At 39.0% G+C, this 24,244-nt stretch overlaps 1 protein-coding gene across 1 annotated transcript in view; it reads right to left on the bottom strand.

Moving 5' to 3' along the window:
- Nucleotides 1-24,244, bottom strand: part of AGMO (alkylglycerol monooxygenase) — a 385,138-nt gene that overhangs the window by 181,202 nt on the left and 179,692 nt on the right. The window contains exons 6-10 of the mRNA XM_075557337.1: nt 15,254-15,320; nt 11,002-11,067; nt 10,837-10,916; nt 3,554-3,688; nt 1,738-1,854 (exon numbers count right to left, since the gene is read on the bottom strand). Coding sequence (XP_075413452.1) covers nt 1,738-1,854; nt 3,554-3,688; nt 10,837-10,916; nt 11,002-11,067; nt 15,254-15,320 — 465 coding nt within the window. The remainder of the gene's footprint in view (nt 1-1,737; nt 1,855-3,553; nt 3,689-10,836; nt 10,917-11,001; nt 11,068-15,253; nt 15,321-24,244) is intronic.

The raw sequence follows: 24,244 nt of genomic DNA, 5'->3' as shown, positions 1-24,244 counted from the left end.
ACTTTTTAACGTCGGCTGCACTATAGGTAACACCACAGGCTTACTACCATTGAATGCAAAAGCACAAATAAATATGGACAACCTGATCACTAAAACCTTTATTATACTGCTAAAATTAAAATAGATTTTTCTAGTACATTATTCAGTAATCGCTATTAAAATTAATCAACTCATATACCAATTTTATTTAGCAGAACATGTTGTGGCATATGTTCCTGGTTTCCCACCAAGAAAGTAACCACTAATTTTCTTCAATACTAACATTCATTCGAAAACTTTCATGGCACAGTGATAAAGGACTTGTTTACAAATAGAAGCCACCAATGACTCTGTGGAAGAAACAGCCTGGAAGTCTGCTCCTGGAAAGACTCCAGCCTAGGTAAGGCTTTGGGACAGGTAAGGCTATGAGACAGGTAAGGCTATGGGACAGGTAAGGCTATGAGACAGGTAAGGCTATGGGACAGGTAAGGCTATGGGATAGTGCCACTCTGTCTTATAGGGTCACAGTCAGAAACCCTTGATGACACACAATCACAATAACATTGCCTTGATTCTGTCCATGAGGGAAGGTGGACCCTTTCTATACTCAGGGTCTGAATTATGCTTGGCTTAATTCATTCACTGTCAATATATTATCTACTGTGAACTACTAGCTGAGAGTAGACTTGTGAGTCAGCTATCAAGACTATGATGTAAGGAGAATTTTGCTGGGGAGAACTCTGGGAATTTTTGCATTCATTATATAATTCATATGGATTTGGTACAGTGGATTACTATGCAAAAATGATCACACTGTATTTGATTATTTAAAACAATCCCATACGATTTCTATACTGTATTATATCCATTTATTATGCACTTTGATTAATTATATTATTTATGCAGGTTTTACGAGTATACTGATGCGCACCATAGCTCCTCTTACTCTTTGAAAAAGGTAATTTATTTTACTTGAATTCATTATCCCCTAATGCTATTTTTACTCTTTATTTTTCTCTGAACCCTTATATCTTTTGTTTATGAAAGCCATTCAAAGTATTCTTGTCTGGAGACAAGAATATATATTTTTCAACTCATTGTCTTTCAGCACTATGTAAGATAATAATGTTCCAGTTCTATATCCTAATGCATTATCCCATGAGTTGTTTATGGATCATAAGTGGGTTTGGATCACCAACCTTGTTATTTTTATTTACTCCAAAATATAGGCCATGTGAATATTCTTAGGTGGTCGAAAGGGACTACGTCATGGAATAGCCTGGACTACAATCCAGATTCTAAATACTGTTCTTGGACCCTAAGTTTGAATAAGATAAACAGAATATTTTAGACACCTTAGGGAGAATGAAGTTTACTGTATGTTGAAGTTCCTTAAACCATTAAATTAGTGTAGTTCTAAGTGAGCTAGATGTATAGACATTGGTGCACTTTCCCAACACATTTAAAGGTGTTTTATTACCATTATTGTGTAATTTATTTGTAGAGAATATTTTCCTATTTGAATATTTATATAAATACCATACAATATAATGGACATTTTAACAGAAGTACTCTAGATATAATCCATGTATTTAGTAATCTGAGTGAATTAATTCACCTGTTTAAATGTGAGATATTGCCAGATTAGATATTAGCAAGATTAGAACACAGTAGCTGGGAGCTTGTTTTCATTTTCAAGTGAAATGAGAGACAATTTATCTTCTATGCATATTGCCATTTGAGATGAACATTACTTACAGCCTTATTTGAGAAGGTCTCTTCATAGAATACTAGCATCACAGCAAACTGAACAACAGCATATATCTTGAGCAGCTGAGATGCCGGGGATGAGAAGACAACTTCCTTCCCTGTGACCTAGGACAAGGACAAGGGCGTCTTTCATAGTGTTCCTTAGCATATTGGTATTGAAATTTAGACTTGGGAGCACATACGCAAAAATGTCTTAAGCAACTTTCTATTCTACTCTCCCCCACCCCAAATGAACCTTAGATCATGAAAGTAGGTTTAGCATGCTATTAAAAACTGGGAAACTTCTTTCTCTTTTAACATTTACGGCGCTTTGATTTGGTCTCCCTTAAAGGACACTACGAAGCTCATGGCTAATGCAAGTGGTCCTCCGATGCTAAACATGAGGCTGGAGGTGGGAGGACCCCCAGAGGCAGGAGCGATCTGTGATCTACCTTTGAAAAGTCAGCTGATGTATAGGCTATGCTATAAAGACAAGTCATGATACAGAGCACAGAACCAACCCCACACAAATGAGGTTCCCAGGGGCCAGAGTTGACTCAATGGCAACTGGCTTGTTTGGGGTTTAAAGAGCAAATTGAGAATGAATTTAGCAATATGTACTCATGATAGTTACTGAAGATAAAAAAGGACAAGTGAATAGGGTGCATCTCTTCCTACTGTAATTATAACCATGACCATAAGGCAAGCAAAACAAAACATAAAAATAAAGGCTATTTTGTATAGTGAAGGCAATCATAACTCAAAGAGAAATATTTCATTTGAAATTCCTGTGTTTCCCAGAAAGGCTATTTTTATTTTCCAGATTTAGGCTCCAATGTGACCTAACAAATAATCACTTTATATCATCTATCTATTTTTAAAAAAGCATAAAACGATATAAATGAAGCAGAAACATAAAGATTTTGAGAACTGAAATAAGAAAATTAGTTTCATCTATATCAACTTTACTGACGGTTCCATAACTGATTGTAACTATACTCAAGTGCCTGGGAAATTATATTACACCATTGGTTACTGGGTAGTAAAACAGCCTTATTCAGGTAAGACATTTAAAAATAATATTATGTAAATAAAATACAGAATTGTATACCCATAGTTCTCTTTAAATTATACTATAGTTGATTGTCTGGATTATTTCTTTACCATGATTAAAAACTATTAGCTTGATAATGAATTATAACTTATAGTTTAAATGATTTGAAAAACAAATGGCCTTTTTCATTGTTGAAGAAGGAATCTCAGACTGAAATGGATTTTTTTTCTTGCTATTTCCAGTATGTTAAGTCCTTAAATGTCTTACTGGTAGGTAATAACGTGACCACTGCACTTAATGCCACTGCCATAGAATGGACACAGCTAAGATCTAACACAGTGAAAGCCTCGTGGTGTGTGATCCCAGACTTTCCTTTCTGGGACTGTTTGATTTTCATAAGCGAAATTAAGGTTAGATGGAATCATCTTGAGAGTTCCCTGAATCTCTAATGTTCTAGAATTCTGTGACTGAGCCTTGAGTATCTGCCAAGCCCATGCTCTGAGGCTTCTGAACCAGCCCCTCCTGCTCTGCTCATTGTGCTGTCCTCTTGGTTAACAGCCAGTGTCTCCCGGGAAGAACACACCCCCTTATGGACCCCTACTTTGTGTACAATAAAAAAAATCATAGACCATTGAATTATGGCCATCAAAGAAAACATCATTTTGTGTTTGCATTTTAATTTGTATAAAGACAGCACACTTATAGGCTTGCCTTTGATCTGACCATGTAAGGTAAGTTCCTACCATCACCCACCCTGTAAACACTACTTACTTCTGGGATTTCTTCACTCAATCCAAGTCTTGGTTTTCCTGGACCCCATCCTGGTCCTTTAAATATGACAGATAATTTATTGAGCAATCCAGGTGTGGTCCAGAATGTAGTCCATATATGCAAAAGATGTTGGAACTAGGAAGAATACAAATATTACTTATTTAGGATGAAACATACCCAGAACATAGAAGTCTAAATTCAGTCAATCTGATGTCAGTGGCTTTCAGTTCTGAAAATTCCATTAAATTTGGCTCTGGTATAAAGCTAGTGTCCTACATTTTAAAACTTGTGATTATTATTTCCTTGTATTATACATATATTTATAAATATGATATTTTCTTTGGGGCTGGCCAACAGTGAAAACAATGTTGTAACACATTGAATGTAGTGTATATCACGGATAATAAGATGAACAAAACCAAAAATGGCTTGTTGTAAGAGCAGCTTATCATAACTTGAATACCTTGCTAAGTGAGGGAGTGAATACATCTCTCTCTCTCTCTCTCTCTCTCTCTATCTATCTATCTATCTCTCTATCTCCCCTATGGTGCTGAAGTGTTGGACCACTAACTGAAAGGTCATTGTTTCAAACCCACAACCACCATTCTGTGGGGAAAAGTTGAGGCAATCTGTTCTCATAAAGATTTAGCCTCAGAACCCCTATATGGAGTCACTATCAATGGCAATGAATTTGTTTGAGTTAGTTCTGGCTTATTGCGATCCTTTACACAATTGAATAAATACTCACTAACTGCTCCTGTACCATCCTCACACATGTAGATATGTTTAAGTCCATTGTTTAAGCCACTAGGTCACTCCATCTCATTGAGAGTCTTTTTTTTTTTTTTTTGGCCCTTCTATTTTAACAAGCATGATGTTCTTTTCCAGGGATTGGTCTCTTCTGATAACATGTCCAAACTATGTGAGACAAAAATCTGACCATCCTTGGTTATAAGAAGCACTCTGGATGTACTTCTTCCAGGACAGATTTGTTTGTTCTTTTGATAGTCTATAGAATTTTCAATATTCTTCATCACCCAAATCCAAGTGGTTAAATTCTTTTTCAATCTTCATTATTCAGTGCCCAACTTTCACATGTATAGAAGGCAATTTAAAATACTATGGTTGGGGTCAAACACACCATAGTCCACAAAGTGACATCCTTGCTCTTTCACCCTTTAAAGAGATCTTATCCAGATTTACGCAGTGTAAAGTGTCAATTGATTTATTGATGGGTATTCCTACAAGCATTGAATGTAGATAAAAGAAATATAAAATCCTTGACAACTTAAGTCTTTTGTCTGTTTATCATGATGTTAACTTTGGTCCAGTTGTGAGGATCTTGGGTTTCTTTACATTTTACATAAAGTTGTAATCCACATTGAAGGCTGTATTCTTTACCTTCTTCGGCAAGTGCTTCCAGGCCTCCTCACTTTTAGCAATCAAGATTGTGTCATCAGCGTATTGCAGGTTGTTGAAAAACAGCCCTCTGATCCTCATACTGTATTCTTCCTCATCTAATCCAGCTTCTTGGATTATTCACTCAGCATAAAATTGAATAAATATGCTTAGAAGATATAACACACCTTTCCTGTTCTTTCAACCATGACTATTCCCTGTTCTGTTTGAACAACCATCTCTTCATCCATGCACAGGTTTCACATGAGCACAATGTGTTCAGAAATTTCCAGTCTTCTCGAGGTTACTCATAATTTGTTATGGTACACACTGTCAAATGTTTTTTTGTTTTTTTCAAAGTTAAATCTTTGCTTTCAGCCAAGCTCTATCTGACATTAGCAACAATGTCCCTTGTACAAGTTCTTCTTCTGAATCCTACTTGGATTCGTGATTTCTTTTTGATGTACTACAACCATTGTTGAATGAGCTTCCACAAAAGTTTACTTGGTTTTCCAAATGTACAGAAAATATATCATATAAGAAAAATTATGTGTTTACTTTTTCCCTACCAAAATAAGCTCAAACTAACATGCTATAACATCTCTGATCAGGAGGTTTGGGGCACTAAGAAGTATAAGATAATAATTTGAAAAGAGTTCATGTGAGTTATGAGTTAGCAGCATGAATTATACTAATATGGAAGCAAGAACAAAGCATCAAATGTATGTAGAAAGTTCGGAGGATGCATAGTGAAGTCATTGTTGCTTAACACAATGTCTTGGGGGAAATACTCCAAAGAAATCAGCAGTCTAAAAATGAATGATTCATTTTAAAAGGGAATGAGATGATGTTAAAATAAAATTCCCATTGGTAGGCCATCACACAATTTGCTAGGAAACAATTCATCTTGCTAGTCCCCTGATTGAAGCGATCAAATGATTAATAATATAAACAACAGCCACACCATAGATATCACAATGGCTTCAGCTACTTTATCCTGGCTGAAAATTTTAAGTTGAACAAACTTTTTGATCAAACAGTGCCAATGTTTTTGTGTCCAGACCAGCAATAGAATGTTCAATGGAACTTTTAAATAAGCAGAATCAGGATCCTAAAACATTTCTTGGGATCTAAGGATCACTCTGTTCTTGGCTCTCTTTATAGTCAGCCAAGAAGAAAATTAACCAATCCATAAGATCGTGTTTTGTACAACTTATTTGCATGCCCCAACCCAACCATCTGATGGGAATTACAAAGATGATGGCTAGGAACTGTCACATCAACTAATTCAACCACGCCACAACAGGATTAAGCATGGTCAAGGTCAAGCATCAACTATAGAATCTAGAGTTGAATTCTATTTTAAGTTGAAGATTAAAAGAAATGTTTGGGCACTAAAAGTTATTTTGTGGATTCACTTCCTGTATTATACAAATGATTTTTTAAATTCCTTTACATTTTTCAATAAAAAAATCTGAAGCATTTGAGGAATAATGTGGATGTAGGGGGGCATATTTTGCAGAATGGCAAATATTCAATGGAAACTTAGTCTGTAACCTTGCAAAGATACTTCATGTATATAAAAAATGTTAAGGATTTACAGTGAACATTAATATGTTTATCTGTTATGCTATTTTGAAAATTGGCTGTACTTATATCCATCAATCTTGAAATAAGACATGAAAATCATTCTAACAAAAAAGCACAATTACTACTCAAAAAGAGATGTTTGGATAAAGTGGAGCAACCTGAAATTGGCTGAATAGTATGTGCATCCAAATCCTAATCATCCCACTCTTTGTGCAGTTCATGATATGCAGTTTTCCATTTCATGTTCCAAAGTAGAAGAATTTTCTCAATAGGCATATAGACTCCCAAAGGAACGATACTCAAAGAACAATCAATACACCATCAGTGTGGCGTCACCTGGGACCACTGCAACTGCATCAGCATGCAATTACCTGGGACAGACAAGTCTCGGGTCATTCCTCAGACCTACTGAATAGAACGCACAATTTAAATACATTCTCCAGTGATCCTGTGTGCTTTACTTTGGGAAAGCAGTGACCAAAGACAGCCCTGGTGATGTAACAGATAAACCTTGACAGCTAACTGATAGAGCGACAGTTCATGTACAGCCAGTGGCTTCACTGGAGAAAAGATGTGGTGATCTACGTCCATAAACCCCACGGGGCAGTCTTATGGTGCCATATGGAGTCATGGGTGCCTCATCAACTCAACAGCACCTGACAACAGAAATGCCAAACTGCCTACTTCCCTTTTGTTCTCACGATGCAGAGAAATCTCGCAAAAGGAGTGAACATTTCTGTCAGTGGCTCATTTCTTTTTGTTTTAATCATTTTCTTGGGGGCTCTTACAGCTCTTATCACAATCCATCCATCCATCCATTGTGTCAAGCACATTTGTACATATGTTGCCATCATTTTCAAAACGTTTTCTTTCTACTTGAACCCTTGGTATCAGTTCATTTCCCCCCTCTCCCACCCTCCCTCCGTGATGGACCCCTGACAATTGATTAATTATTGGGTTTTTTTCATATCTTACACCAACCAGTGTCTCATTTCTAAACTGGCACCAAGTCTACAAAGTTTAGTGTTAAGGAAGGACCCTAAGACATTTATACTATGTTATCCTGATATAGTCTGGTCTTCTTAACCAATATTTTTAAAATAGCATGCAGTTGAAAAGGAGTAATTTTTTTTCTCTTTGGAAGAATGAAAAAAATGAAAAACCACTGTCATTTGTGGTGTGAAGGCCACTTGAATAGCCTAGATTGTACAAAGAGCAGGCCACCAAGTAAGGAAAGCTAGCCAAGGCTTCCCCTGCAGCCCACTTAGATTACGCTTGTTTCTGAGCAGTTGTGTGGCCTTGGGTGAATTATATAAATGGTTCTGGTGTCTTGGCTATTTAGGACTACTCTAACAGAAATGCCGCATATGGGTGGCTTCAAGAAACAGAAATGTACTTTCTCACACAGTGCAGGAGGCTAGACAGCTAGAAGTCTGACTTCAGATGTCAGCTTCAGGGAAAGACTTTCCCTGAAGATAGGTCCTTGTCCCTTTGAACTTCTGCTCCTGGCAGTCTGCTAGGGAATTGCCTTCCCTTACTCCATCTTTGCTGCTCTTGCTTGTGGGTTTAATCTCTTTTTCAGATATGCCCTAAACAAATCATAAATGTAACAATGATAAGCCCTTTCCCAAATGAGAATCTATGCAGAGGCATAAAACAAATCTCTGACTCACTGCCATCATACTGACTCATAGTGACGGGATAGGACAGGGTGGACCTGTCCCTGTGGGTTTCTGACATTATAGTTCAGAAGTCACTTACAGGAGCGAAAATCTGGTCTTCCTCCTATGGGAGGCCGGTGGTTCTGAATGGCCAACCTTGTAGACGGCAGCCCAATGCATAACCACTGCTCCACAGGACTGCAACTGTCACTGGGGTAAGGTCTTAAAACACATGCCGGAGGGGGTGAGGCAGTTGTAGATGATTTCAGCAGTGAGTTTGCTTGTTGCTGTTGTTTTAGCGGGGTGGGGGGTTATCTCGGCAGGCTAACTACAAGATTAGCAGTTTGAAAACACCAACAGCCCCACAAGAGAATGATGGGATGTTCACTCTCACGAAGAGTTGTCCACAGGGGCTAGTCTCCTCTGACCTGTACAGCAGAACCCCAGACCGCAACGCTAATCCACTCTGGAAGGAGCGTCGAGATGCCCTGCAGGTGAGTTATGAATCAATGTTTCCCGTAAGAAATAACTGAAGAGCAGATTAATCCATTCTCCACCACCAAGGTTTTACCCTAACCTCGCCTTGTTATACAAAAATTACTCAGACATTCAAAAGTTAATAAGTTCACAGTTAACTGGCATAATTTAAATAAGCAGTCAACATTAAAGAAGTTTTAACAACTACAATTGGTTCATACCTTGAGTTGATGAGGACCTGGATCTGTGGACACAGATATGAATAGGAGGTGTGGACAGTCATTGTTTGGAGGGGGATCCCCTTCCATAAAATCAGCTGGTAGCTGCTTTGCAGGAGTCCGCCCCTCCCTCCCCGACCTTCTCTGCCTTTTGTCAATTGGGCCTGGCCGGCTTTCGCTTAAAAAAAAAAATCGGTCTAATGTGGTCGCTGTGGCGTTCCTTAGCTGTTTTCTAAAAGGGTTTACTAAGTTATCATCAATAGTAGCGATAACACGGTTAACCTTATCATGATGATTCTTCTCAAAAAACTCTTTCTTAGGACGCATGTTTTTCTCTAAAAACAGTACAAAACGGCACAAAAACTAAGAAAATTGAAACACCTGAAACACAGCTGCAAAAGGTTAAAATAACGCGCACTAACAACGCCAACTAAAGGCGGCTGACCGAAACACAAACTGCATTTGTTTACACAAATCACGTGCGATGGGTCGGATTCTGAAGTTTTGTATGAACCTCCGAGTAACATTTTCTCCGATTATGTCGAGGACTGATGCGGTCGCGGAGCGGGGTTCTGCTGCACAGGGTCGCTATGAGTTGGAACCAACTCGATGGCAGTGAGGTGTTTGGCCTTTTCCCCTTCATTTGAGGAGTCTGGAGCGGGAGGGGATTTAATCCATAACACCTGGGAGCCTCAGAGTCCTTCCCGAAAGACAGGGATCAACACTGCAGGACCAGTGCTGAGAGTGGCCATAACGGGAGGGTGGAAGGAGGGTGGGCTGGAAAGGGGGAACCGATTACAGGGATCTCCATATACCTCCCTCCCTGGGGGACGGACAACAGAAAAGTGGGTGAAGAGAGACATCGGACAGTGTGAGATATGCCAAAATAATAATTTATAAATTATCAAGGGTTCATGAGGGAGGGGGGATGGAGTGGAAAATGAGGAGCTGATACAAAGGGCTCAAGTAGAAGCAAATGTTTTGAAAATGATGAGGGCAACAAATGTACAAATGTTCTTGACACAATGGAAGGATGTATGGATTGTGATGAGAGTTGTACGAGCCCCCAATAAAATAATTTATAAAAGGATAAAAACTACTTTCCCATTGTTTTATTATTTATGATGTTAAATTGTTGGCTTGTGGACTGAGCTCTTGGCGCAGGAGTTCAACAAATATCAATTATGTTAGCTCAGTATTCGGTGTTAAAGTGGGAAGAAGCACCCCCGTGCACTCCCGCCGTCCGCACACCCTGGGAGCAGTCTCCACGGCAGAGCTGCTGTGCGCACTGGCCTAGGTCCGGGGTTTCTCACACACGTGTTCCCTTTTCTCGGGTACCAGCCGCTGCGCCCAGGAGGGTTTGTGGTCAGGAACGATGCTGATGGGCCGAAATTCACAGACATTCCTTATTTCTCTAGTGCCAACATGGAGGCCAGATCACAACTGATACCACCTGTCTCCAGAAAACAGGTCCAGGCCAACACGTCTTCAGGGTTGAGGGCACGTGCAGACCCAACCTGGCCGCAGTGCCGCCTGACCCTCGGTCCAAGCAGAGCAGGGCAACAGCCTCCTGTCCCATGTCTAACCAGATCAAGCTGGCTGGAAGCGAATCTTTTCCTTCCTGTGGTATCAGCCTTGATTATACCATTTCTTCTGAATACAGGAATACAGTTCAGGTCGATTCAGAGAAGGAATATGCTTGCTGAAGAGATTTATTTTCTTTTTTCATTCTAGGTAAAAACATATTTAAAATGTATCCTATTTGATTTGGTTTGAGTGTGAGAGATTTTTCGAATTACTTGACCTTAGAAAGAATAGTAAAAATTAAAAAAAAATAGAAACATGTTCAGGAAAGTATAATCATTCTGCCATTTAACAACTGATTTGTGAAAGAACTATGAAAGAATACAAATTCAAAATGAATAAAGTCAATCATTACCTGCACAGTGAATGGTTCAAATGTATTAATGGGATGCGTTAAGCCATATATAACTTTTTCATTTTCTGCCTCAAAGGTCCCTGAAAGAACAATATTCATGATATATCTCTTAACTTTCTGTGAAATATAGAAGACAATTTAAAAAAAATCATATATTTTACTTACCAAAAATTCTATCCCATATTATCAGAGTACCACCATAATTTTTGTCTATGCAATAACGATTTCTGCCTATGAGTCAAAACATTAAAAAATAAAAGAGAAGTGAATTAATGTTTTTGTTTTGCATTTTATAACATATTCACACATTTAGATTTAAGGTGCAAGATGGTTTTCCTGGTAATGTCTTCTCACTTAACCACCAGAAACACATTCATTGCCACTGAGCCAACTCGCACTCTTAGCGACCTCAGACGATGGGATAGCGTTGCCCTGTGAGCGGCAAGAAGGACATCTCTACGGGAGAGTAAAATGCGGGGCTTTTGCTCGCGGAGTGACAGGTGGTTTCAAACTGCTGCCTACCCTGAAACTGCTGGTTTCAATGCACAACCTCTACCCACAGGGGCTTCTTCTCATGGGCAACAGGATGCTTTCTTTCTTGGCAAATTAAAATTGTATTTTATTTATTTCCATTCCATTAAAAAAAGATAATTTACTTTTGCAAATACTTTTTATAAATATTTTAGATCATTCTAAGTTATATTTTTATTTTCAGGACTATAACCGAGTAATACAAATTCAGTTGCCCATGGGGAAAAAAAAGGAAATCAACATAAGACAATGAATGCTTGTTTGTTGTTGTTCTTTAAAGTTTTGATACAAGACGTTATCATGATCTTTTTCCCTACATCTGGGCCAGAAACAAAAGTTTCTAATTAGAATGAGAGTCGACTATTTCCTCCTAACCAGAAAAGAGACTTGGTGGCACACTGGAGAAACAGCCGGCTGCGAACTGAAAGGGGGCAGTCAGAACACGGGTCACTCCAAGGGAGGAAGATGTGGCACTTGACTCCCACTGAAATGCCTACCTCAGACGCTCTAGGGGCAGTTCCACTGTGTCCTACAAGGTTACTAACTATATATGCAAGGTCACTGGATGGCAATTAAAAAAATTAAATTCTCCTGATTATGTTCACTAACATATATAACATTTTTTCTTGCTTCCAAATATACAAATTATAATTCAAAATTATTTTTAATGGATATATATATAATTTCTTTAATAGAAAAATTCATAAATACATTCATATCAACATGATCATAAATTTAAAAGAAAATTATATATATGAACCCATCAAATATTTCAACATTCTCACCTGTCTTCATGTGTTCTCATTTTTTAAATTGTCCGCATATATTTAATACATATTTTAAAGAGAAGAAACCAGGAAAAATTTCTCCGAATGCAAAAGTAGAAGGAGAGTGGGGTGGGAGTTGGCTATACAGATCATACCCATGGCCTGAGATGAATCAAACAATTGTTCTCAAGGATAATTTCACCCCTCCAGGACATTTAATAATGCCCAGAGACATTCTTTGTGCCCGCCCATGGGAAGAAGTCTCCCTGGCACTTAAAAAGTAGAAGCCATGAATGCACAGGAGAGCACCTCAAAGAACAACTGGCCATCCTCCAAAGCCAGTAGTCTTGAGCTTGATAAATCCAGATCTGCACAGTGGACAGGTGTGTTGATATCAAAGGGTGGGAAGTCAATACTCACTGTGATCTATTTTCACGCACAGCAGCCCTGTCAGTCAGGGCAAACCTCCCTGTGGGTTTCTGAGACTTTAAAGAAGTAGACAGCCTCGTCTTTCTCCCAAGGGGAAACCAGTGGTTTCAAACTGTCCCCCACTATGCCACCAGTGATCGGCAAGAGAGGAAAATAGTAACTATTTTTCTCTTTTATTTTAGATGTCAATTTATACATACATACATTTCACTGCATATGGGGAAACGCTCCTGGTCTCTCTCTTCCATCACTAGCTCTTTCCTGTGGGTACAGATTGTTGATGATGGATTGGGGAGAATTAGTGGGCATGCAGAGGCTGGCATGCCCTCTCTTCTTTCTGTGAGAACTTGTGAATTCTTGGCCCCTGCCGTGTGGAGAGACACAGGGAATCCCGTTTGTTGCATTATGTAAGATGGCTAACCTTGAAATCTAGTTTTAGAATGCTAGTTTGCCTTCAGGAAAAAAAAAACATTTTTAAGGCAGCCTGGGCAGTAAGTCATAAATGTGATGCTTTTATTATTCATTTGCATAATTTTTAATTCTCAATTTCATATGTACATTCATTTCAGGCTTCAAAGCAACATTTTGGTCCCACCAACTCCCTCATATATTCTTTTGTTGTTTTGTGAATATCTTATTCTCTAATCATCAAGTTTCTTGGTCCAGAACACCAGGTTTTAGGGGCCATTTGGATGACTTACTAAACACCATTAATCTTTCATATTAAATCATCTAATGGTTCCTACAATGCGGGATTCACGATGAGTCTTCTCTTTCCAGTTAGGCAGCTTTTTATTTCATTTTCTTGATTTTGTGTTTTAAGCACACATTTGTATTTTGCTTGATCTACTTAAATAGCCTGTAAACAGAAACGAGAATGAATCCTAATTGTATAGCATAAAGACTTTTTATCAATGTGCACATCTCTGTGTCAAGAAGGAAAGAGAAATAGAACTAAGCTCACTGACATGGATTGGATTCTGTAGGAAACAGAGCAGCCCTGTAGAGCAGCCTCCAAATGCCACTTTGGGTCTCTGAGGTTGTAAATCTTTAAGGGGTGGGCAACCTCATCTATCTCACGCGGAGTGACTGGTGGACTGGACCTTCTGCTGACCACATGCTAACAGCTTCATACACTCACTGCTCATCATGCCTCCCGAGCTACCAGCCACAAATCCTTCTGCAGTGGGCTTGAACAAATTAAGTATATGTGATCTGCTTACCACTTAATAAAATGCCCACTAGTCTACTAATGCACGGCCCGCAGTCATCCGACACAGAGGGTAACATTAGCAGCTTCCTAAAATCCTTCTTGAGTTCATTCTCTGTAATAGAGTCTTCTAAACTAGAACCTCTATCCTGACTTGTGTCACCATAGATGAAATTTTCATTATCTGGAAAGTTATAAAAAAATTACCCAGTTGTATTCTTTTCGTGATTGACTACTTTCTTTCAGCATGGTGTTTATGAGATGCCACGACATTTCATATAACGGTATTTCTATTTCCATTGCTACAAGTTTTCCTCATTTCACGAGTCTTCTTATGAACATTTTCTATTTATTTCTTATTACAAATAATGCTGACATGTGCATTCTTGCACAGGTCTATGGTGCACAAATGTGGACATTTCTGTTATTAGTTAAGCTGTTGTCTTTAAAACTCAGGCAGAAGGCACATGAGATTTTTCTTCTTGTCTTGAAAATGCAGTATGTGGTATGTTTGTACACAAAATGAAAGGAAGTGAGATGTTGTTTATTAGGCCACCCTGAAGCCATAATAATTTTTTAAACTAGGGTCTTTTGGTTGTAGATAGGAATTACCTTTGGGATTTAGGTAAAAATACACTTCAAGATATGTCCTCGAGACAGAGACTATTTATGTCCTCAACGGTTAACTCTTTCCTCGTGTTTTGATATTTTTTCCACTATAATTGAGGTGCCATATGTCATATTGTATTGGGCAAATATGTGACACAGGCCTCTTTAAAGTACGGAAGAGCATAGATCTCCCCTGAGGACTAAGCTGCCCCTGACTTCAGCTATCCATGTTCAGTCATCTCGTATGCATGTGTACATTAGACAGTGAATAAGGAAGCCTGAGGAAGAGTTGATGGATTTGGATAATGGTGTTGGGAAGGAGTACTCACAGTCTTGGTCACTGTCAGAAAAATAAATCTATCTTAAAACAAATACAACCAGAAAGCTCCTAGAAGCAATGATAGTGAGACCTCATCTCATGTACTACGGGCGTGATATCATGTTGGAAAAGGATAGCATGTTGGTGAACTAGGAGGTCGGAGAAAATGTGGAAGTCTCTCAATAAAATGGATTGCCACGTGGATGCAACAATGGGTTCAACATAACAGCGCTTCTTCTGCTGTGCACAGGGGTGCAGTTAGTTGGAATGGACTCTATGGAACCTAACTGTAACCAGTCACCACCACCACCACAATGGAAGTGAGCTCAAGACAAACCAAAAAATCCTCAGTACTAGATTAAAGAAATCTTTGTAGATTTCCCCACAAATCTTATTTGGGAGATGTGACTTATCCGGGTATAAAGGAAAAAGAAAACACCTACTTCCACATCTGTGCCTTGTTAAGTAGTCATGATGACACAAAGTAATGCACAATAATGATACAAATTTTCAGTAACTGAAGAAGGAATGCAAGAAATAGATCTTCCTTACCATGATGAACCCTGTGATGGCTTGGAGTATTAAGAATCAGTTCCAAGGGGCCAAGACTATTGATTACCTGTTTAAACAAAAGGAATATGTGCAGACATAATTAATATCTATGTAGTCCATGTGTAAAAAAGTACTTACCCATGTTGGAACACTATATATATTTTTGGTGAGATATTGCAAATGTCAGTGTTATCAGAGTGTGAGAGACATTTCTCTTTAAAATCTGCGGTTCAAATAAATGCAATAATAATGTAACAAAGCTACTTTGTGATTCAATATCGTAGTGTGGTTAAAAGTTCATGGCAGCCAATTGCAAAAAAGGGAAAAGAAAGCAATAAAAAATATATTGGTGGTGGGCAACAGGGCACTAAACCACCCCAGGGGGAGGGTATTGTTTATATCTCCACAGGAGAGGGAGAGAGGGACCAGACTTCAGCCTGGTGCCCCAAGACATGAATGTAACATACTAGCATGAAGCAGGAAACCAATAGAAAAGTCTTCAGGATCCGCCCCAATCCCAACTACTTCAGGGACAGCACTGAAGCCACAGACCAGGGAGAGGGGTGGGTCTGATCAGAGCACACAGGAACAAACAAAGAGGGAAGGAGATAGTGGAACACATCCTGGTCCAACAAGCCATAAGGACGCTATTCCTGCTCAGAGCTGCCAATACACAAAGAGCACCACAGGGCTGGTCCCATAAGACACCACATCTCTCACACACCCATGGTGTTTCAGGGAACAACAATGGAGGCATTGTCTGGGAATTGTGCCTGATCTGATCTCACCACCCTGGGGTGAAATGCTAAAGGCCTGCAAGAGAGCAGCAAGGGGAACAAACCAATGAAGTCCCTAGGGAATACTAAAAATAGACTTTGGGGCTAGGGTGTGGTACTCCATCAGACTGGACTGGAAAACACACCTAAAGGTTAAACTGGCCTGGAACTATTTATAGGCTTTTCTTTCTTTCTTTTTTTTTTGTCATTGGTTTTCTTGGGGTTTTTGCTTTGTTTTCTTGTTTTATTTTGCTCTGTCTTGTTGTTGGGCTTATTATAGTCTCTGCATGTCTATCTAGATAAGATAGGATAAAGAGGAGGGAGTGTGGAAGGAAGTGGGTGTTAACAATCCCAGGGGCAAGAGAACAGCAAGTGATCTGAAATTGATGAAGAGGAGGGTGGAGGATGCCTGGTGGGGCTTAATCAAAGGCAGTGTAACCCAAAGGAAGGTTAAACATGATAGTGGGACAAGAAGAAAGTAAAAGGAAATAGAGGAAAGAACTAGGAGGCAAAGGGCACTTATAGAGGTCTAAATACAGGCATGTACATATGTAAATATATTTATATATAACTATAGGGAAATAGATCTATGTACATATATTTATATGCTAAATATTAAGGTAGCAGATGGACATTGGGTCCCTACTCTAGCACTACCTCAACACAAGAACACTTTCTTCTAGTAAACTTGGCATTCGTGATGTTTATTTTGGTTAGCTTCCTGACATGATTGCTGAAGACAAAACGGGTGCATGAGCAAGTGTGGTGAAAAAGCTGATGGTGCCCTGTTATCAAAAGATATAGTGCCTTGGGTCTTAAAGGTTAGAAGACAATCAAGGGACCATCTAGCTGAAAAGAAACAAAGCCCACATGGAAGAAGCACATCAGCCTGTGTGATCATGAGATTTTGGTGGGATCAGGTGTCAGGCACCAAAGACCCTGAACAAAAAAATCATATCAATGGGAATGGGGGGCAGTACAGAGTGGAGACCAAAAGATCATCTGTAAACAATTGGACATCCCCTGACAGAAAGGTCACAAAGAAGAGGTAAGCCAGTCAATGCGCAGTATAACACTGATGAAACATACAACTTTCCTCTAGTTCTTTAATGCTTCGCCCACCCACTATCATGACCCCAATTCTACCTTACAAATCCAGCTAGATCAGAGCATGTACATGGGTACAGATAAGAGCTGGTAACACAGGAAATTCAGGACAGATAAAAACCTCAGGACCAATAATGAGAGTAGCAATACCAGGAGGCTAAGGGGAAAGTGGGAGAGAAAGGGGAAATGGATCACATGCCATCTCAGGGAATGGGCGACAGAAAAGAGGGTGACGAGAGACATTTGTCAGTGTAAGACATGAAAAAAATATATAAATTATCAATGGTTCAAGAGGGAGGGAGGGTGGGGAAAGGAGGGGGGAAATGAGAAGCTGATACCAAAGGCTCAAGTAGAAAGAAAATGTTTTGAAAATGATGATGGCAACAAATGTATAAATGTGCTTGACACAATGGATGTAGGTATGGATTGTGATAAGAGCTGTATGAGCCCCCAATGAAATGATTTTTTTTAAATGCACACAGGCTGGTGTGCTTCTTCCATGTGGGCTTTGTTGCTAGATGACTGCTTGTTTATCTTCAAGCTTTTAAGACCCCAAATGTTATATCTTTTGATAGTTGGCCATCATTGGTTTTCTTCACCGAAGGGATCAGGTATCAGGCATCAAAGAACAAAAAATATCATGTCAGTGTAAATGAGGGTGAGTGTAGAGTGGAGACCCAAAGCCCATCTGTAGGTTACTGGACACCTCTTTATTGGAGTCATGGGGAGGAGATGATCCTGGGTGCAGTATAGCAACGATGAAACATACAACTTTCCTCTAGTTCTTAAATGCTTCCCCCCCCCCCCACTATCATTCTCCCAATTTTACCTTACAAATCTGACTATACCAGAGGATTTACATTGGTAAAAATAGGAACTGGAAACACAGGGAATCCAGGACAGATAACCTCTTCAGGACCAGTGGTGAGAGTGAAGATACCAGGAGAGTGGAGGGAACGTGGGATAGAAAGGGGAGACTGATTACAAGGATCTACATATAACCCCCTCCCTGGGGGATTTAAGGACAGAAAAGTTGGTAAAGGGAGACATTGGACAGAGTAAGATTTGACAAAAATAATATTTTATGAATTATCAAGGGTTCATAAGGGATGGGGCAGTGGGGAAGGAGGGGGAAAAGGAGGAACTGATATTAAGGGATCAAGTAGAAAGCAAATGTTTTGAGAATGATGATGGCAACAAATGTACAAATGTGCTTGACACAATGGATGGATGTATAGATTGTGATAAGAATTGTAAGTGTCCCCAATAAAATGATTAAAAATTAAAAAGTTCAAACCAAATTCACTACTATCTAGTTGATTCTGATTCATAGTGACCCAATAAAGCAGGGTAGAACAAGCCTAGTGGAATTCCAAGAGTATTTACTGAAGCAGAAAGTCTCATCTTTGTCCTACAGAGATGCTAGTGGTTTCGAACTACTGGCCATCTGGTTAGACCAATGTATAACCCATTATGCCACCAGAACTCTGTGGTTAAAGTCAGGACTTCTCCAGTTCAGTTCCCAAGTTTAGTACCTATTATTATGTGATCTTGGGAAAACATATTGACCATTTTATAAAACAGTTCCCTTATCTGTAAATGTGAACAACCATGATATCTGCATTATAAGATTGTGCAAGATTTATGTAGGTTACTGTATTTATATACTGCCATTATAAGGTGAAAACTTTTCTTGAATTGTTCTCAAAATTCATGTAATCTATATTGAAGATTGTTGTTTAGTTCTCATAAACTTGTTTGAATTTCTTCAGCTTCAACTGGAATAGACCTGTCATGTGAGCCAATTGATGGTCAGCTCCATCGTTGGTTCTTGGCTTCATTTTGGCTGCTAACATTGAACTTCTCTATCTTCTCTTCCATAGATGGAGTCAATCTGATTTTTTCTTATCCTTCTAGAAAAGTCTACATGTATAATAGAATCTCATGCTGTTGAAAAAATGTATTTGTGATGAGAAGTCATTGGTCTTGCAAAATTCTATTATGCAATCTCCAAGTTAATTTCTATCACCAAGGCCATATTTTCCAGTCATGAGAAAGTCTCAAGAACATATGTGACACATTGCAGATTAGTGGCAGTAGACCCGATGAGCTATGAAATGACATCAAGAACATCATACATGAAATAAGCAAAAGGTCACACAAAATAAAATAACAATGCAAGGGGATGTCAGAAGAGACTCTGAATCTTGCTCTTGATCATAGAGTAGCAAAGGCAGATGGAGGAAATGATGGTGTAAAAGAGCCGAACAGAAAATTTCAAAGGGCAGTTTAGAAAGGCAAAGTATAATATTATAATGAAATATATTTAAAAAATAGTGCTGGGAAACAAAAAAGCATATCTTAAACTCAAAGAACTAAAAAAAATCAAGTATCAAGGGCCAATATTTAAAGATTGTATCGGCAAAGCATTGAACCATCCAGGAACCGACAAAAGAAGATGCAAAGAAAACTCACAGTCACGGTACCAAAAGAGAACGGATTGGCATTCCACCATTTCAAGAGTTAGCCTGTGCTCAAGAATCAATGGTACTGAACAGAGATGTCCAAGCTACACTGAATGTGCGAAACAAAAACAAGAGCCCAGGAAATGATGGACTAGCCATTAGAATGTTTTAATAAACTGGAGAACTCATTCGTCTATGCCAAGTAATATGGAAGCCAGCTACTTGGTTAATTCACAGGAGGAGCTTCATATTTGAAGCCATTCCAGACAAAGATTCCCCAACAGAATGTTCAAATTATAGCACAATATCTTTTATATCACTTGCTAGAACAATTTCGCTGAAGATCATCCAACAACAGTTGCAGCAGCACATTGACCTGGAGCTGTGAGTGGTTCAGGGCAGATTCAGAAGATGACATGAAACAAGGGATATCATTACTGAAGTCAGATGGATCTCGGCTGAAAGCAGAACATATTAGAAAAGGTTTTACTTGTGTTATATTGACTATGCAAAGGCATTAGACTGTGTGGACCATAACAAACTATGGATAACCTTGAGATGAATGGGAATTCCAAAACCTTCATTGTGCTATGTGGAACCTGTTACTGAACCAAGCAGTTGGCTGAACAGAATTAGGGAATAGTACATGTTTTAAAATCAATGAAGTTATGTACCAAGGCTGTATATTCTCACCATATTTCTTTAATGTGTATGCTGAATTATATGAATAATAATGTGGTATAAGAATGGAAGAAGACTTATTAACTTATGCAGGCGATACAACATTGCATGCTGAAAAGAAGGAAGGCTTGAAGCACTTGCTGATGAAGATCAAAGGGTGCAACCTTTATTATGTATTACAGCTCAATGGAAAAAATAAAATCCTCACAGCTCTATCTATAGGGAACATCTTGGTTAAATGAGAAAATATTGAAGTTGCCAGGAAATTTGTCTTGCTTGAATCCTTAAGCAATGCTCTTGGAATAAGCAATTAGAAAGTCAAAGATCAAATTTTATTAGGTACTTCTGCAGCACAAGACCTCGTTGAAGTGTTGAAATGCAAGAAGGTTACTTTGAGGACTAAGGTGCACCTGATCCATCCAAGCCATGGTATTTTCCATTGCCTCATATGCATCTGAAAGTTGGACAGTCAATAAATAAGACTGGAGAAGAATCCATGCATAGGAATCATGGTGTTGGTGAAGAATGTCGAAGTAACCATGGACCGTCAAATGAGCAAACAAATATATCCTGGAACAAGGATAGCCAGAATAGAATAGCTGTTCTCAACCTGTGGGTCATGACCTTTCATAGGGGTCACCCGATTCATAAAAATAACAAAATGAGTGATGAAGTAGCAACGAAGATAATTTCATGGTTGGGGATCACCACAACATGAGGAACTGTATGAAAGGGCTACGGCATTAAGAAGGTTGAGAACCACGGCTTTAGAAGCAAGGATAGCAAGCTTTGTCTCACATACCTTGGACATGTTATCAGGAATAACCAGTCTCTGGAGAAGACTATGATGCTTCGTAAAGTAGAGGGGCAGGAAAAATAGAGGAGTACCCTCCACAAAATGGATTGATACCGTGGCTGCAGCAATGGACTCAAACATAAGAACAATTGTGAGGATGGCACGAGACCGGGTGGTATCTTCTTCTGTTGCACAAAGCGTTGATGTAGTCAGAACCGATTCAGTGACACCTAACAACACCATCACTGGGTACATTTCTGTCGGGCTTTATGCTATCTTATTTTTCTATCTTTCAACAGTGGCTTTAATGATTTAGGCTAGCAGAGCATCACTAGTAGAAAGAAAACACAGTGTTTATATTTGTTTTCTGCCATTCATTTTACCCTATAATGAGCCATGGAGATAACTTCTTGTAACTTGTTATTGTCTCCTAAGTAGTCCAATCTATAAGGGCTATTCAAAGACGTAAGTTTAAAGATGCTTTTGTTTTTGAATAGGATCTTGCAAGGTCTAGTCCCTCATTCTGTAATAGTCGGATAATTTTCCATAAGAATCATGTATGTAGAGGCGGCAATGTTGTGAATACACTGCCTTCTGCTTGCAGGGTCCAGAACCACCAACTGTGTTCTCTGCACTGTGTCCACACACCTGGATATGGAAGTGAGTTCTCACCACTCATTCTACCCCATTTGGATAATGATTCTCAAATCCTATTATGGATGACAGAAATGTTTGCTTGCAAAAATATGTATAATATATTATGGACAACTAAGTTGGAATCCCTTTCCCAATCTCAAAAAGCAAAATAAGGATTTGTATTGTGTATTTAATGAAAAAGCATATTGGGATTCAAACAGCAGACCTCTTGATAGAGCCACCTCGGAGAACTGATTTGTCATCCATCCGCTGTAAGTTAGTCTCAGGGGTTTAAAACCCAAAAAGGGAGTCCGTCTGTCGGATCCATTACTATAAAGCAAGACAGGAATAAAAAGGCGCAGGATTAATACGGGACTGGGTGGTAAGTAGAACAAGCCCTGTACATATTTTGCTGGAATCCATTGCCTTGTACTTAGTGAAAAAACATTTGCTGAGAAAAACATTGCTGATGAAAGAATAAGAAAGTGGGGGCTCCTCCGCCGTTCAGAACATTGAAATCTGATGCTTCAGACCTTCTATCTCTGGCAGAGAACCAGATGGAAAGAGAAAACCATTCTAGCCTTGTTTGTCTCTTTGGGGCCTAACATGTGTTACAAAAACAAACAACCAAAGGAGGTGGAGGAGACGAAAGGGACTTGCTTCTGGTACCCAGATGCATTCCTGATCCCTGGTCTGGGCGAACATGCAGCCAGAGTTAAAGCCACACAATGGTGAGTGTATTCAGATGATGGCAGGCCTAGGGAAGTGCTTTTCTTCTCTCTCTCTCTCTCTCTCTCTCTCTCTCTCTCTCTCTCTCTCTCTCTCTCTCCCTCCCTCCCCACCTCCCTCTCTTCACAAGCTCTTTTTACCAAAGAAAATATTTTGCTCGCGTAGGCTAAAACATGACAATATCACAGTAGAAATGATTTTATGTTTTCACATAAAAGCCAGTACATCACAGAATCCAGGCCACCATAATGACATTTCTGGGAAGCAGCTTGGAATCAAGACGACCGCCTCGGGTGAGAGATGATGCAGATGGTCCAATCAGACACTCACAGCTAGAAAAGCTCTCTGATTCAAAGTCACAGAGAAGTCCTTCAGCAATTATGTGAGTTGAAAGTAAAGACTTAATTATGTTTAGCAACTCAGCAACACCGCACTTTAAAGCACCTCTCCAAAATAGATGACTGGAAATAAGTGCTCGGTCCGATTCTTTCTTAGGCCTGGGGGCAACTATGAGTCAGAATCAACTTGATGACAGTGCATTTTGTTGTGTTTTAACTATTTTAGTTTTTCATAGGTTTTATTTCCTTATCTTAATGTTTTAGGATTAGTTGGGTTACATTAAATCATGAAATATCAGAATACATAGGTGTTAAAAATAAACAAGTCCAATATCTGGTTCTCAAAATGGATAAGATTGAAGCCCATGATGTGTCCAGTTACCAGTCCAATTTTAAACAGCTTGGAATAAGCATAAAGTCAGCTATACTTTCAGTTTGGTAATACATTTGTCTTTCTAGCCTTGGTGTTCAAGAAATATCATTTTTATATTAAATAAACGATAAAAATTTTCAGAAATTTAGGAGGCAATGATAAATGATTTTCTTTTTTTCTTAAGTAATTGTATTGGGGGCTCGTACAACTCCTATCACAATCCATCCATCCATTGTGTCAAGCACATTTGTACATTTGTTGGCCTCACCATCCTCAAAACATTCGCTTTCTAGTTGAGCTCTTGCTATGAGATCCTCAAGGGTTCTCAGTTTCTGCTTTTCTCCCGACAGTATTTTAGGTAGTTCTGCTGCATCTAAGGCCATCGCTCTCCTTCTTGTGTCCTGTGGTGTTCTGGCACAGTTTATAACAGGAATCCGTGGAGATATAGAAATCCAAGCGTCTATTAAAGTTTCATAAGAAATGTTATGAATATTTCTCTGAGGATAAAAGCCATTGTTTTCATTAAGCAATTAAAGGGGTAGGTGAGCCCCCAAAGGTTAAGAACAATTGTCCTCAGTAAAACGTCTTAGATTATACCCCTTTGCCGCTCTCATTCTTAATTGCTTGTAGTTTCTATAGATTGAAACTTGGGTGCTAATTTCATACCAAAACTTCATTGACAGAAACAAACTTTTTTACTGTTTATTTTTGAAATACTTAAGGTTTCCAAGGATATAGTATTTTAAGCTACTTTAATTGCATAGTATAATAATTGATAAACAAATGAGTAATAAATATTTTATAATGATAAGCTTGGTGGTTTAGGACTACATCCTATTTTATACTATTGACTTTTTTCCAGCAGGAGTTCTTTGGATCATTTGCTGGATTGCTCACAACTCCCCGTTATTCCCGAGATAATCACTGATGTGAGCTGGAGAGGCAAAATTAAAGTGCAAACAAAAGAATAGGAGCCACGAGCACCTGGAATCTCATAATGTCATTCCGCACAAGCGCAAATGAAAGTCTCCACATAAACCATCACACAGGGCTGGGACTCTGGCACTCCCTCGTTCCCAAGACTGACATT

The sequence above is a fragment of the Tenrec ecaudatus genome, chromosome 9, assembly GCF_050624435.1.
Source record: "Tenrec ecaudatus isolate mTenEca1 chromosome 9, mTenEca1.hap1, whole genome shotgun sequence".
Classification (NCBI taxonomy): Eukaryota; Metazoa; Chordata; class Mammalia; order Afrosoricida; family Tenrecidae; genus Tenrec; species Tenrec ecaudatus.
The sequence above is the reverse complement of the archived record's forward strand: the minus strand, read 5'-3'. Positions and strand labels throughout refer to the sequence as shown.